This window comes from Girardinichthys multiradiatus, chromosome 4 (genome assembly GCF_021462225.1).
Source record: "Girardinichthys multiradiatus isolate DD_20200921_A chromosome 4, DD_fGirMul_XY1, whole genome shotgun sequence".
Taxonomy (NCBI): Eukaryota; Metazoa; Chordata; class Actinopteri; order Cyprinodontiformes; family Goodeidae; genus Girardinichthys; species Girardinichthys multiradiatus.
The window spans coordinates 29,449,875-29,462,840 of NC_061797.1; the positions used below are offsets into that span (position 1 = coordinate 29,449,875).

The 12,966-nt window shown below is 41.2% G+C and overlaps 1 protein-coding gene across 2 annotated transcripts; it reads right to left on the reverse strand.

Annotated features, from left to right (window-relative positions):
• Positions 1-1,022: 1,022 nt before the first annotated feature.
• Positions 1,023-8,474, reverse strand: LOC124867411 (transcriptional repressor CTCF-like). Of its 2 annotated transcripts, none has more exons than XM_047363837.1 (13): positions 8,317-8,474; positions 5,961-6,225; positions 5,706-5,885; positions 5,245-5,617; positions 4,755-4,925; positions 4,388-4,521; positions 4,180-4,300; positions 3,948-4,097; positions 3,654-3,814; positions 3,384-3,566; positions 3,163-3,307; positions 2,388-2,537; positions 1,023-2,263 (listed from the first exon to the last, which is right to left on the reverse strand). In XM_047363837.1, the coding sequence occupies exons 2-13, from the start codon at positions 6,204-6,206 to the stop codon at positions 2,016-2,018; spliced, it is 2,262 nt and encodes a 753-aa protein (XP_047219793.1). In that variant the 5' UTR covers positions 6,207-6,225; positions 8,317-8,474; the 3' UTR covers positions 1,023-2,015. The 2 variants fall into 2 exon arrangements, with proteins under 2 accessions (XP_047219793.1, XP_047219794.1); XM_047363838.1 differs by lacking the exon at positions 8,317-8,474 and adding an exon at positions 8,135-8,152.
• Positions 8,475-12,966: the final 4,492 nt, after the last annotated feature.

The following is a 12,966-nucleotide window of genomic DNA, read 5'->3' on the forward strand; positions in this document are numbered from 1 at the left end:
TCCACTTATGAAAAATCTTTCTCATGTAGAAGGATGGACTTCTAGTTATTTGGAAATCGCTTTATAAACCTTCAATCATTCCCTTATAGATGGGCAGCAACAATCATTGCTGATGTCTTTCCACATTGGCATCGTGTTAAAACACACCTGTATGCTTTGGACCAGCAAACTACCAAAACACCTGCTCATAAAAGATGGTCACACTTGCTAATGATCACCTAATCAAAGGCTTTTGATCAGCAGCACCTGGGTGCTAATTTTACCTTAAATAAAATAGATCCAGAATGGATGGCCTTATTTTTTCCACATGCCGATTTTAAGTCTTTTTTTTTTTTAATAAGTGAAGTTTATTGCGGTTTTCTACACTTTGGGTTCAACATCAATTTTAGAAGAGGCTCTTATGCTATTCTCTGAAAAGATGCTCCCCGGGTATACTGGAGTTTCGTTCCAGTTCTCATTTAGGATGAGAAAACTTCAACATCATACATCCAAATCTGAGATGTGTTGCTTTACATTTAACAAAAAAAGTTGTGTATAACAGAAAATTACTGAAAGTATTTTGTAAGTAACCTCAACATGCTTTGATCATGTGACCTGTCACATGGAAAAAGTTGCATATGACAAGTCAAAGAAAGCCTGAAGTATAGGAATGAGAAGCCAATTTCAGGATTTCCACAAATGTTTCATGTAAAAAGTCACCTTTCCAGAATTCTCACTCATTTTACAACAAAATTTCACAATTAAGTTATGGCAGAAAGTTCTATAATGGACAGGCTTCAATTATGGAAACGGAAATACAGAAAGGCAGAAAAGGTGACAATTTATAGAGCAAGGATGTGAGGAGAGAGAGGAGGAAAGGATGAAGGACACAAGGATGGGAGGTGGGAAATAAAGGGAGGGAACAAGCAAGGATACAGGATTAAAGAAGTAGGACAAAAGCAAAAAATAGCAAAGAAAATGACTAAAGTTCCACACTAGACATTTCTCCAGTTATGTCTTTCTGGCAAAAAAAAAAAAAACAGTTCAAGTTTTCCAATTTAATAAAATATATTTGCAAGCAAAATATGCTGACATTTCTCATTTTGTCATCTTTCTCCAGCCAATTTTAACAAAATGTCAAGCGAACTCTTGCTATTACTGTACCAATAAACATATCAGCAGAGCCAAAACCAGTTCCTTTAAAAATACACATCATTACAACTGCAGAAACCTAAAACACCAGCCTCATGACTGGTTTTTATTGGTTGTACAATCCTACATCTGTTCTCATCTGCAACACAGTTATTAAAAAGGTCATTGAAGCTGCTACATAGCTTTGCCAATGGTAAAAAAGAAAACATTAACCCAATGTGGAATGACTACACACGAGAGCAAAGCTTTTTTTTTTTTTTTTTTTATGTCTGTGACACTTTAGTACATACACATCTTCTACAGGTATTACAGTAGCAGGAAAGGAGCATGAAAGAAGCTGTCTATTAAGCTTTTAAAAACTAGAATATGATTTTTTTTTAAAGTATTTACTAACCAGAGGAAGATAACAAAATGTCAAGAAATTTCATGGTTCGTAATTTGAAGTGGCCGTAATTAGAGGCAGTTGCTTGTTCGTACAATTACTTCCAGTTTGGGCTTTAAATACTCAATTTCTATTTACACACTCTATAATCAGCCTAAAATGGCAAGAAAAAGTCCTACAAAAGATTAAAAAGCTCATCCAGAACTTTTTTAAGAGTCTCAAGCCAAATCACCCATAGATAAAAACAAACTACAGCAAATTACAGCCACCCCAAACTTAAATGTACTAAAATTTGTTTTTGGTTTGATAAATCCTTATTAACATTTTCTCCCTCAGTTGTCCAAAGTCTTTATCGACACGATTAAAAAGTACATTTTTAAATTACAACAGTGATGGTTTTTTCTGTGCATGGTGCAAGGTTTTGTTATCCTAAATGCCAAAAATTAAAATAAAGATTTAACGAAAAGTCTAGGTGTTTTTATAGATTCCACCTTCACATAAATCATCGGTCCATCATGCTGAGGATCATCTCAGGGGTCAGGTCTCCATTAGGAGGGGCCTCGTTCAGCTGCACCTCCTCAGCTTCCCCTTCTACCTGAGACAGCTCCTCCATCTGAAGGGTTGACTTGACAGCACCAACCACCACCTCCTCCTCCGCATCCTCTTCCTGCTCCGCTCCGACCTCCTTCTTTACAATGATGTCGTCGACCTCTCCTGTAGCCTCGTCCTCTACACGGATGATGGCAGCAGCTACAAAGAATTTCAGGTCAGACTTTGATGCTCGAAAGTAAGGCTTCCATCAGGAGCCTGGAGATCTCCAAGCAACGTCTTGTTTTCTGTGTGAACAGCTCAAAATGATAATACAGAAACTCACTGTCAGGCTTATGCTTAGGGGGGCGTCCACGTTTCCTTTTCACCGGGGGCTCAACTGGTGCAGGAATTGGGACAACTGGTTCAGCCTGTTCCACTTCAATCTCATTTAGCATTTCATCCTCCTCGTCTTCTGCTTCATCCAGTTCACCCTCTACATTAAAATAGACAAGGAGATGTAAAGGTGGCAAAAAATTGCCTACATTTCTGAAAATTAAATACATTAAATTTGGAGTTAGTTACTTCCCCTCCTTTTCCTAAAACCCAAATATAACCTACAAAGTCTGTCATAACATTTTTTTTTTGACAACCTGATTGATCTGAAGTTGATTTCTGGCTCAAGTCAAGTCAGATGTTAGGGTCAGTTTGAAGAACCACAGCGACAGTGAATTATTTGATGGTGGGCTAAAAACAATTATGAAATACCTAAATATGGGTTTTGCATTATTATCAAGTCAAATTTTGATTAATGGGTTCCACATTTATTTAATTATGCATATTACTGACTTGGGGATAAAACATTTTTTCATTTTCTAATTAACTGAATTGGTTTGACATTGTACAACAAATTAAAAGTGCTCTCAGACACATTGAGGTCCAAACATAAAAAAAAGGCAAAACAAGTTGCAGTTAAACAGTGAAGGCCAGCAAAACCATGTCAGCAACAGAAATAAATAGATGTTTTCTAAGAAAAACACTAAAAGCTATTAAAATGGAAACCTTTGCAAGTTAAAACCAAGAAATTTGCACATTAGCTTAAATTATTATGTTTTCAATACCTGTGATATCATCATCGTCATCATCGTCCCTCCTGGCCTGCATCTTCCTCTTTCTGCCACGCCGACCCTTCTTGGGGGAGGGAGCTCCGTTTTCATCTCCATCAGCTTCGCCCATGCAGTTCTCCGCATGACGCAGCATCGTGTTCTGTTGAACGCACCAAACTGTAAGTCTAATATCCGACATACTACCGAGGGTACACTGAAACCAGTGTGTGTCCTACCCTGCGAGTGAAGGTCTTGCTGCACTTGCTGCAGACAAAGGCAGTGGGAACAAAGTTTGGATCATGGTAACGCTTGAAATGCATATCCAGAAGTTGCTTCTGTCGGAAAGTCTTCTCACACTGGCTACAGGCAAATGGCTTCTCTCCCGTGTGTGTTCGCTTGTGCATAATCATGTGGCGCTCCTGCAACAAAACACACCAGTTTCATGCAACCGGCAGTCTGCAGGTATAAACATAATTTCAGACAAAAGAGAGATGTTTGCAACACACCTGTCTGCAGCAGTAATCACACTGGTCACACTTGAAACGTTTCTCATTCTTGTGAGTCTTCTGGTGTTGGATCAGAGCGTAGCGCTCGTGAAACACAGCGTCACAGTAACGACATTTCTTCCCAGTCTCGATAAACGAGTGCTGCTTTCGCAAGTGAACACCTACAGAAATGGTGACTATGGTGATTATTGGTACACAACCTAAAGCTAAACATTTGGAAGAGAATCTATTCCAACCCCGGGTCCATTTTTGTTCCTACACACCCCGCCTTCACAAACATGCACAGAGACTTACCCAGATCACTCTTGCGTGCAATCACAGTATCACAGTGCGGGCAGTGGAACTTGGCCACGTTTTCCGTGTGTTTCTGCAGAATGTGCATCTTCATGGTGCCGCTCTGGGTAAAACGAGCATGGCAGATGTAGCACTCGTACGGCTTCTCCCCTGCAACACAAAGTAGGGGAAAATATGAAACCCCCAGTGCAAATACATGCATACAGGTAATAACAGGTGACGTGTATTTTACCTGAATGTGTCCTCATGTGTCTTTTTAGCTTGTAAGTGTCTCTGCTGGCATAGCTGCAAAGACTGCACTGAAAAGGCCGTTCCCCAGTATGAGAGCGGATGTGCCTCTTCAACTTACTCACCTAAGAAACAGAAAAATCTAAATAAATAACAGCGTAAATAAGTTTTATTTAAGAAGTAATGTGACACCCTTGAATAAAAATAAATACCTCCACACTGGAATAGTCGCACATTGAACACTTAAAGGGCTTCTCATGGGTGTGTTTGTAGCGACGATGACGCACCAACTCTCCACTGGTCACAAACGCCATGTCACAATCTGTGCATTTATGTGGCCGAGTACCTAAAATTTAAGAAAATTAGAATAAATTGGTGTGAATTCATTTGAGAAACTTTGTATAATTATGAATGTACTTAACAGAACAAAGCCACTGACATTAGATTACTTTAAATAGGCCACCAAGTGCCTTTTAATCCAGCTTTGACAGAAGCATTTGACTTCCTGTTTCACTAATTATGAATAGTAAACTTGTTACCAGGCAGTAGAGTAGAAAAACTTTAATTGCCGTGTTTTACCTGTGTGTGTGTTCAGGTGGTTTCTCAGCAGTGTGACTGTTCTGAAGGCTCTGCCACACAAGTGACATTTGTGCGGCCTCTCATCCGTGTGGCTCTTCATGTGTCGATCCAGATTAGAACGCCTTGGACAGGTATAACTACAGAGCTCACATTGGAAGGTTTTCTTCACACCTACGAAAAGAGACATTTTTCTTCAAACGGTGAAAGCTAAATAAGTGAATTTGAGTAGGAAACACTCTCTTTTTAAGTGTTAAAAATTAATATACCGAGTTGAAGTGTTGCTTCAACCTGTCAGAGGCCAGTCAATGACTGGATGAAATCTGCTGGGTAAGAAACCGAATTTGACTGCATTGTTTGATAACTAGGATCAGTTGGAATGAATGCTCTTGACTTGGAATCTGTATGATTTAACTGAATTGACGTTTTAAAGTGTGTTGAGATGACGTATTGTGACTTTTTGCAATAAAAATAAACTGAACTGAAGCTTCACCTTTTTTCTTGATCTTGGTGGGCTTTGGAGGTTTCATGTTGCCCACAACCTTCTCAGCATTGACCTCTGACAGCAGCCCCTCCTGTTGTTCTTCCTCAAAGTCGTACACAGAAACATCCATGTCACGATCTCCCTCTGCATACCGAAGTCGGCTTTTTTTGCCCTTTTTCCCTTTGCGGATAGCAGCTATGGGTTGGTAGTCTGGATCCTTTGACCATTCTGGGTCATCTTGCTGAGGGAGAGCAGGTTCAGGTTCTCCCACTTCCTCATCTTCCTCTTCCTCCTCCTGTGTTGCTTGGAGCTCATCGTGGGCTGCTTGGAGCTCTTCCTGCTCTACAGTCTCCACCTGACCATTTGCTCCCACTTTTACAACCTAAACAAAGCATCAACAATTTAGTAAACACTGTTGGAACAAAAATCTGAACAGCAAGGACTTAGAGAAGTATGAAGTGCTTTCTCACCTGGAAGCCCTCGGGCAGGGGAAGGGTGTGGCAGATAACTGGTTCTGCATCCTTGTTGCCGGCTGACGCCCCTACAAAAGTGGCCTGGAGCCCCTCTACAGTGGTTGTGACTGGTACCTGCACCAGCTGAAGCTGACCGAGACCTAAGGCGGCACCAGCCTGCTCTTCCATATTCACCACCTACAGCAAACCATCCAGCGTTACAAACAATTCACACCAAGTTACTTACAATCCACCTCAGTTGCCTGTACACACCTGAAGCGTGATGATCTGACCCTCGTCTCCACCGGTAACCGTCACAGTGCCGCCGCCCTCCAACACTTCTGTTTTCATCTGCAGCAATGTTGGATCCAGCGCATCCATCACCATCATGTCCATGTTACCAGCCACTTCTCCATGCGCCGCTTGTATCAAGGTCTCTCTGCCCTCTGATAGGACCTTTCCATCAGAGGCCAGGACAGCGGCCTGAGCTGACTCCATGGACACGACCTCGCCCTCCATGGCAGTGGGCTAACCAACGCTGTAGGAGATTTATTTAATGGTTAGGAATTAGGTAACCAATCATTTTCCAGGGGAGAAAAATGTTTTTACAAAAACATACATTTCCTCCCTCATACTTTCACTTCATACCCACATGCTTTAAATCAAGGCATTTCATTTATTTTTGTGTTCATTACTCAAAGAAAATATAGACAGGACTTAATCATATTCTAAATGGTTGTACAATTCCAAACGTTTAAAGTGCATAAATAATTGGTACATATAAACTCTTCTTCTGCTGCCATTCTAGAGTTACTGGGACCAGTGTAACATTTGTAACAGCGAATTCTTTTTGTACCCAGAAGTCTGATTTTCCAAGTACCCAGACTCCAAGGAACCTGGCATGAAAAGTTGCAGAGCAGCCCTATGTTTAGTATCCAACTAGTTGTAGTCATAAACTGGTTATTAGCACTTCTGACATCTTTCAGTGCCACAAAGAATACTCCAATTTCCAAACCAATTTATGAACCTGTCACTTTAGTGTTTGAATACATAAAAATGAGGAAAATACACCATTAGCTTATTTGTTCAGAGTAGTTTGCAAAAAATAGCTAGTCGCTGCTTTTGCACTTGCAACCAAAATACGCTCCACTCGAGGGTGCCGTCATTTTCAGCTTCAAAATTCTGACTTCCAAGACAAATCGGACCACATCTGCAATGACGAGGCTATAACTCACATGCCACACTTGCCAGACATTAACCTATTAATAGAAAATTCTGGAAATTCAAGTCAAATCAAGAATATGCTGCGGTGTTTGTTGGAGATTGTAGAGAAGAGAGAAAGCAGCACAAGTTAACCACTTCTACTATATATTTTAAGGGAAATAAAATAAAGATAAGGAACAGTATCTATGTGCAGCCAATATTTATAACTTACATTACCACTGCAATAATTACCACAAAATGTGATCTTACATTTTAAGTCTTCATCGCCCCTACACCACATGACACAAATTTAAATAAAAATTGCTATTGGGTCTTTTTTTTGCCCTTTGGTCAGGCTAAAATACTCAAAGGACTTTCAACAAATCAATGTTTAGACGGCATAATAAAAAAATTAAAAACAAAAGCTAAAAAAAATTGTTTCCCTCTTTATAAAAACATCCTAACAGGCTTAGTTTTGTTTTCCTGCCCTAATTACCAGCTTGGATAAAACAAAATAACTCCTATAATGAGAATAATTCATTACTATTATATTTATAAAGAAGAATACTTTAATCTACATTACAGCTTTAGTTGGTGCGCTCTTTTCAGCTATTATAGTTTTAGCAGCTCAACGAGCATAAAACTCACAGAAGACATAATCCAAGCAGTCTTGAAGCTGTAGACTTTAACCTGGAGCGCGAAAAACTGAGCGTAATGGAGGTCATACTGGAGGTTTGACGAAGTTATAGTGCCTTAAATTACATTCACTGTGATTTCGGGTTTAAATGCGTTCATAAAGTCTAAAACCCCTGGTTCACTGAGCTCTTTTTTTTAAAGTAACCGCGAAGCCGACGGTTAAACTGAAAAACGGTTATAGATCGAGTCAGTTCATGTCTTCCTGCGGTGATAATGAGATACTGATGAGGTTTGTCTGTTTGCCAATTACAATCAGTCGATCAGCCAGTCCTCCAGCCACCCATTTGTCTTCTTTAAAAGCACAAATTACCCATCTTCCGGTTGTTTTTTGTAAAGGTCTTGAAATATGTAAGTTGTGCTTCAAGCCGACAACTTGGCCAAGCTTAGCTGTGTTTTAAGTGGGGAAGCGCGACAACGTCTGAAAACAGGAAACAAAGGGCACGATAAGATGGACGTCAGGCCTGAAAAGACTTAAATCAGAAATGCCGATACATACAACCATCCCCGCGCAAATACACCATTATAACGCATGGAAGGCGACAAAATACCTGACTGATTCACGGAGTTGGGGTTTATAGACGGATTTAGTGTATTTTGGATAACGATAGAGGGAGACAAACACCCCCCGCCAGCCGCCCGGACTGTAAGCCCTACCGTGACACCTAGAGGCCGTCGACGGCTCCTACAAAAACCCCTCCTTGTCTGAAGACAAACTGATGCTTTCACTTACTCCTGGTTGGTTCTTTTCCCCGTTGGAGTCACTTCGAAGCTCAGGGCCGGCGGTTGCTCCTCTCAATCCTGCAGCAGACGGTGGTGTGTGCTCTGCGCCGAGCTCTTAATTTTCTCCCGCTTTGGAGGAGTAGGCCTAGCACAAAATGGCGGCCTATCAGACGCAGCGCGCCTGCGCGTTTACAGCGGCTCGAGGGAGTAAAGGGGAGTGGCCCAGCCGCTGATGGGCGCCAGATTTGAAATGAGGCGTGGGCGTGGCGACCGGACACACGACTTTATACTCAGTAGAAAATGGAGGGAAAATACGACAAGCTTTTTAACAAAACGTACAGATCAGTTTTGGTGTACATAACGTCATCCTAGATAAGCACTCAAAACTCCGTCAAAATTATGGGTCAGATTGAAGCGGTACATAATGTTAGCCACAAGAGGGCAGTGTGAGGCTTGTGAGAAGTTGGGTTCATTTGAAATGTGGCTAAAGGTAGAATAAAAGTGTTTACATGTAAACAGATTTACATTGGGGGTTTATGTGATTCCGCCTATCTTGACTATGTTTCCCTTGGTAAATTGTTTTTTTCAAGTGCAGCAGGTGTTCTGACCTGTATTTTCAGTGCAAGCAGAGGGGTACAGTTAAATGAAGGAGGGAACACAATAAAGGATGTAAATTAAGGCTATATGGTGCATTTCTGGGGAAAACCATTTCAACAAAAGAGCAAAATTCCTAAACTTCAGTTCTAAAATGTTCTGAATAAACTCCAAACTCCTTGTTATCAAATATGCTGCACCTTCTCTCAGATTTATGTTTCTGCTCTAAAATTGAATGCTCTGGCATGAATTTCCTCCCCTATTGTCTGAATCCTTCTCCTTGCTCTCAAACCTCTTCGCTGATCAATCAGAATAACTCTGATCAACCTTATGTTGGTATTATTTATGTCAAAGCTTCACATAATACAATTTCCTTACTCAAAACTATGAGAAGATCACTTTATGGCTTCTACTGCAGACATGACAAGAAGCCATTCACACCTCAGACCATCTCCTCCACATCCCATTCAGGAACACATTCCTCCCATAAAGTAACCAACCCCCTACCTTCAGATCCTCTGCCTGCACTAAAGATCTCTGAGAAAGATGTAAATTGGCTCTTTCAGCGCATGAAAACAAAGAAAGCTGGAGGACCTGATAACGTCTCCCCATCATGCCTGAAAAGCTGTGCAAATCAGGTAGTTCCGATCTTCACAAGGATCTTCAACAAATCACTGGAGAAATGTAAGGTCCCCTCCTGCCTCAAACGATCCACCATCATCCCGGTGCCCAAGAAACCCACCATCCTAGGATTAAATGACTACAGGCTTGTAGCCTGTAGTCATTTAATTTAATTTGTCTGTGGTCATGAAATCCTTTGAGCGGCTGGCGTTGATGCACCTGAAAGACATCACAGGCCCCCTGCTGGACCCCCTGCAATTTGCTTACTGAACAAACAGGTCAGCAGATGATGCTGTTAACTCAGGTCTACACTTCATCCTGCAACACCTTGACCACCCAGGGACGTACGCCAGGATCCTGTTTGTAGACTTCAGCTCGGCCTTCAACACCATCATACCAGACATCCTCCACCAGAAGCTCACCCAGCTCAATGTCCCAGCCTCCACCTGTCAGTGGATCAACAGCTTGCTGACGGACCGACAGCAGCAGGTGAGACTCAAGAAGTTCAACCTTCCACAGGAGCTGCTGATCATCTTCTTCACTGCCATCATTCAGTCTGTCCTGTCTTCATCCATCTCAGTGTGGTTTGGCTCATCCACAAAACAGGACAGGTCCAGACTGCAACGAATAATCAGGAATGCAGAGAGAATAATCAGAGCTGATCTTCCCTCCATCCAGGACTTATACAGGTCTAGGGTCAGGAAAAGAGCTGCTAAAATCTCTGCAGACCCCACGCACCCTGCACATAAACTGTTCAGAGTTTTACCTTCAGGTCGCCGCTACAGAGCACTGTTCACTAAAACCAGCCGCCACAGAGACAGTTTCTTCCCCCAGGCTGTTTCTCTGATTAACATTCAATAGAGTACAAAACAACAGCATACAGATGTTGCAAATGCACCTTTTTACTTATATATGTGTATATTGTACATTGTAAATATGTATATTCTGTAATGCAAAAACAAAACCAAAGAGCAAAGTGTACCGTAGTCAAATTCCTTGTTTGTATGTACAAACTTGGCAATAAAGTTGATTCTGATTCTGATTTATATTGTGGGTTGTCAAAGATGGTATGTCATGACACAAAGAACGGTCTCATATTGTTTTCTGCCTTTGAAGGGGTTTAAAGTTTCTGCTTTAACATGGGTTATATACAAATCAAATCTGACCTGCAATGTGGGGTAAGTGTAAACATCTTGCTACCAGAAGCAAATTGTTACCAGCTAAATCTGTCATTGGTCACCTTCATTTAATACAATGTGGTAAAATAAATAGCTTTAATTCATTCTCACCTTGAAGGCGACAGCTACAATAAATCTGTACTTAAATATAAAAATATAGAATAGTAGAAATACTTAGCATTTTCTCTGACAGCTGACTTATCAATGAAGAGGCTGTGTTTTCTTTTACTAGGTAAACAATGCTGTTTGGTTTGGACTTTCATTCTGATATACTTATATTGTATTTATTTATTATTGATTTAATTTGTAATCTTATATATTGGAATTTTTATATTTTGAATACATTTTGGGGGTTATATTTCTGTACATCTTTCATTTATTGATTTATTTACAGTTTGAACGGTTACTTAATTTGATTTCTCGATGGGAAACTGAAGTACAGGCAGTGCTGTATTTTCTTGAAGATATATTGCTCAGACACAATTTTTGAGTAAATTTACTAAATTGCATTTCAATATTTTCCTTCCTCTGTTTCCCCTGAGAAAATCCAGTCAGCAGGAGTTTTTCTTGCTCATTAGCTGAAAGTACAGTCTCATCTGGTCTGTATTTTATATATTCAATCTTTAGGGATTACAAGTACAGACAGGCTCTAATTAGGATTAAACACATAGAAGCTTTAGAAAACACTGTCACCTGTGACCCAAACTTGCCGCTAGGTTACAATAACCAACGGTATTGGTTTATTATGCCTGCAGCTTAGCATTGAAATAGATGATGGCATATTACTGCATGTGGAAAACGTTCTAGGAGGGATTCCAAAGAGGAAAACAGGTTATTTCTGGGCTAAAATTTAAGATGAAAAGAAAAGGTCCCTGTGACGTTACCCTCATTTGTGTAAATAGTTGCAGAAGCAAATAGCAAAGAAATTTGATCCACATATAGAAATGCTCCAGATGAATATCCTGAATGTCTAAATATCTCTTCTAGTTTGTTTATCAAATGTTCAGCAGCTATGCAGGGAACAAAATTCCAATGAAACCTGGGACACAAGTCTCCAGAGAAATAAGCACTGTGATTAAACTATGTAGAAAATGGTGCTTGTGGGCGTGTGTCGTGTTTTAAGGTCTCTGAACAAGTTGTGCAACTCATTGTGTTGCACCTGACAATCCTCTCATTAGAATTTAGCACAGGTTTATCCATCAGTTGCAAGGGACCCAAGAAAATGCACAGTCAGCCTGTCAATTACTGCTTCAAAAATTATTTTCTGCATATAAAATAAATTATTAATTTTGTTTCATAAGCACTAGAGAACATAATGTCTATTAAGGTAATGGTTAGTATGCAGATGCACTATGCTGGGATGTATTGATGAAGCAGGTGTCAGAGTGGTGACTCTTATCCCTGTGTCTCTCCTTTTTTTTTTTCCTCTTACAGGGGGGGGGGGGGCGTTGGCAGAGAAAGGCGAGGTTCTGTTGTCAGATCTGTCAGTCGAGCCAGCCTTTTCCCTCCCACCACTGTGGAGGCATTACATACTGCTGGTGCTCTTAGCAACCGTGCCTCAGCAACAGAGCCACGGCAACAGCGTGCCGTGTCTCCCCAATGGAGCTGCCATTGGGCGGACCAGCTCTCAGGCACTACACCCAGAGCAGGCCGAGACCTCACCGACAAAAGCTGAACTACCGTCCCAGCAGACCGCAGGTACTGTGTGTGAGGATCAGATGTGTTTGGGGTAAAATGGAGTGAGAGGTGGTTGGTGTGTGTGTGTGTGTGTGTGAGAGAGAGAGAAAGAAGATAGAAAAATGGAAGGGAGGGAGAGGATGTAGAAGGCTATAGAGTGGAGAGGCAGGGGGAAGGGAAGGGTGGAGAAGATGCCTGGTTCCTGCTTGAATTAGGCAGTCCCTTTGTACCGGTGACTGGCTCTTTGAGAGACCTCTCTCTTTTCTCTGTGTGTGTATATGAGAGGGTGATGAGCGCGAGTGGGAATTTGCACTCAACGTCTTTCCTGGCTCTTCCTGCAAAAAAAGAAACCAAAAAAAGCTTTGGGCATTTTGAATCTGTAAATGTTTTAAAATACATAGAGTGCATCTATTCCCCACCGAGCTGGTCATGTTGTCACAGAGCTTCAGCATTTTGTAGACATGCAGTCACTCCCTTGGAGACAAAATTCACCCAATCCCCCTGGCAGAAGATCGCGTAACGGTGACTTCTGCTAAATTTGTGTTCTGCAGCCAACCTCTTGACTTTCATCTCCACTTGTGGGCGCAGAT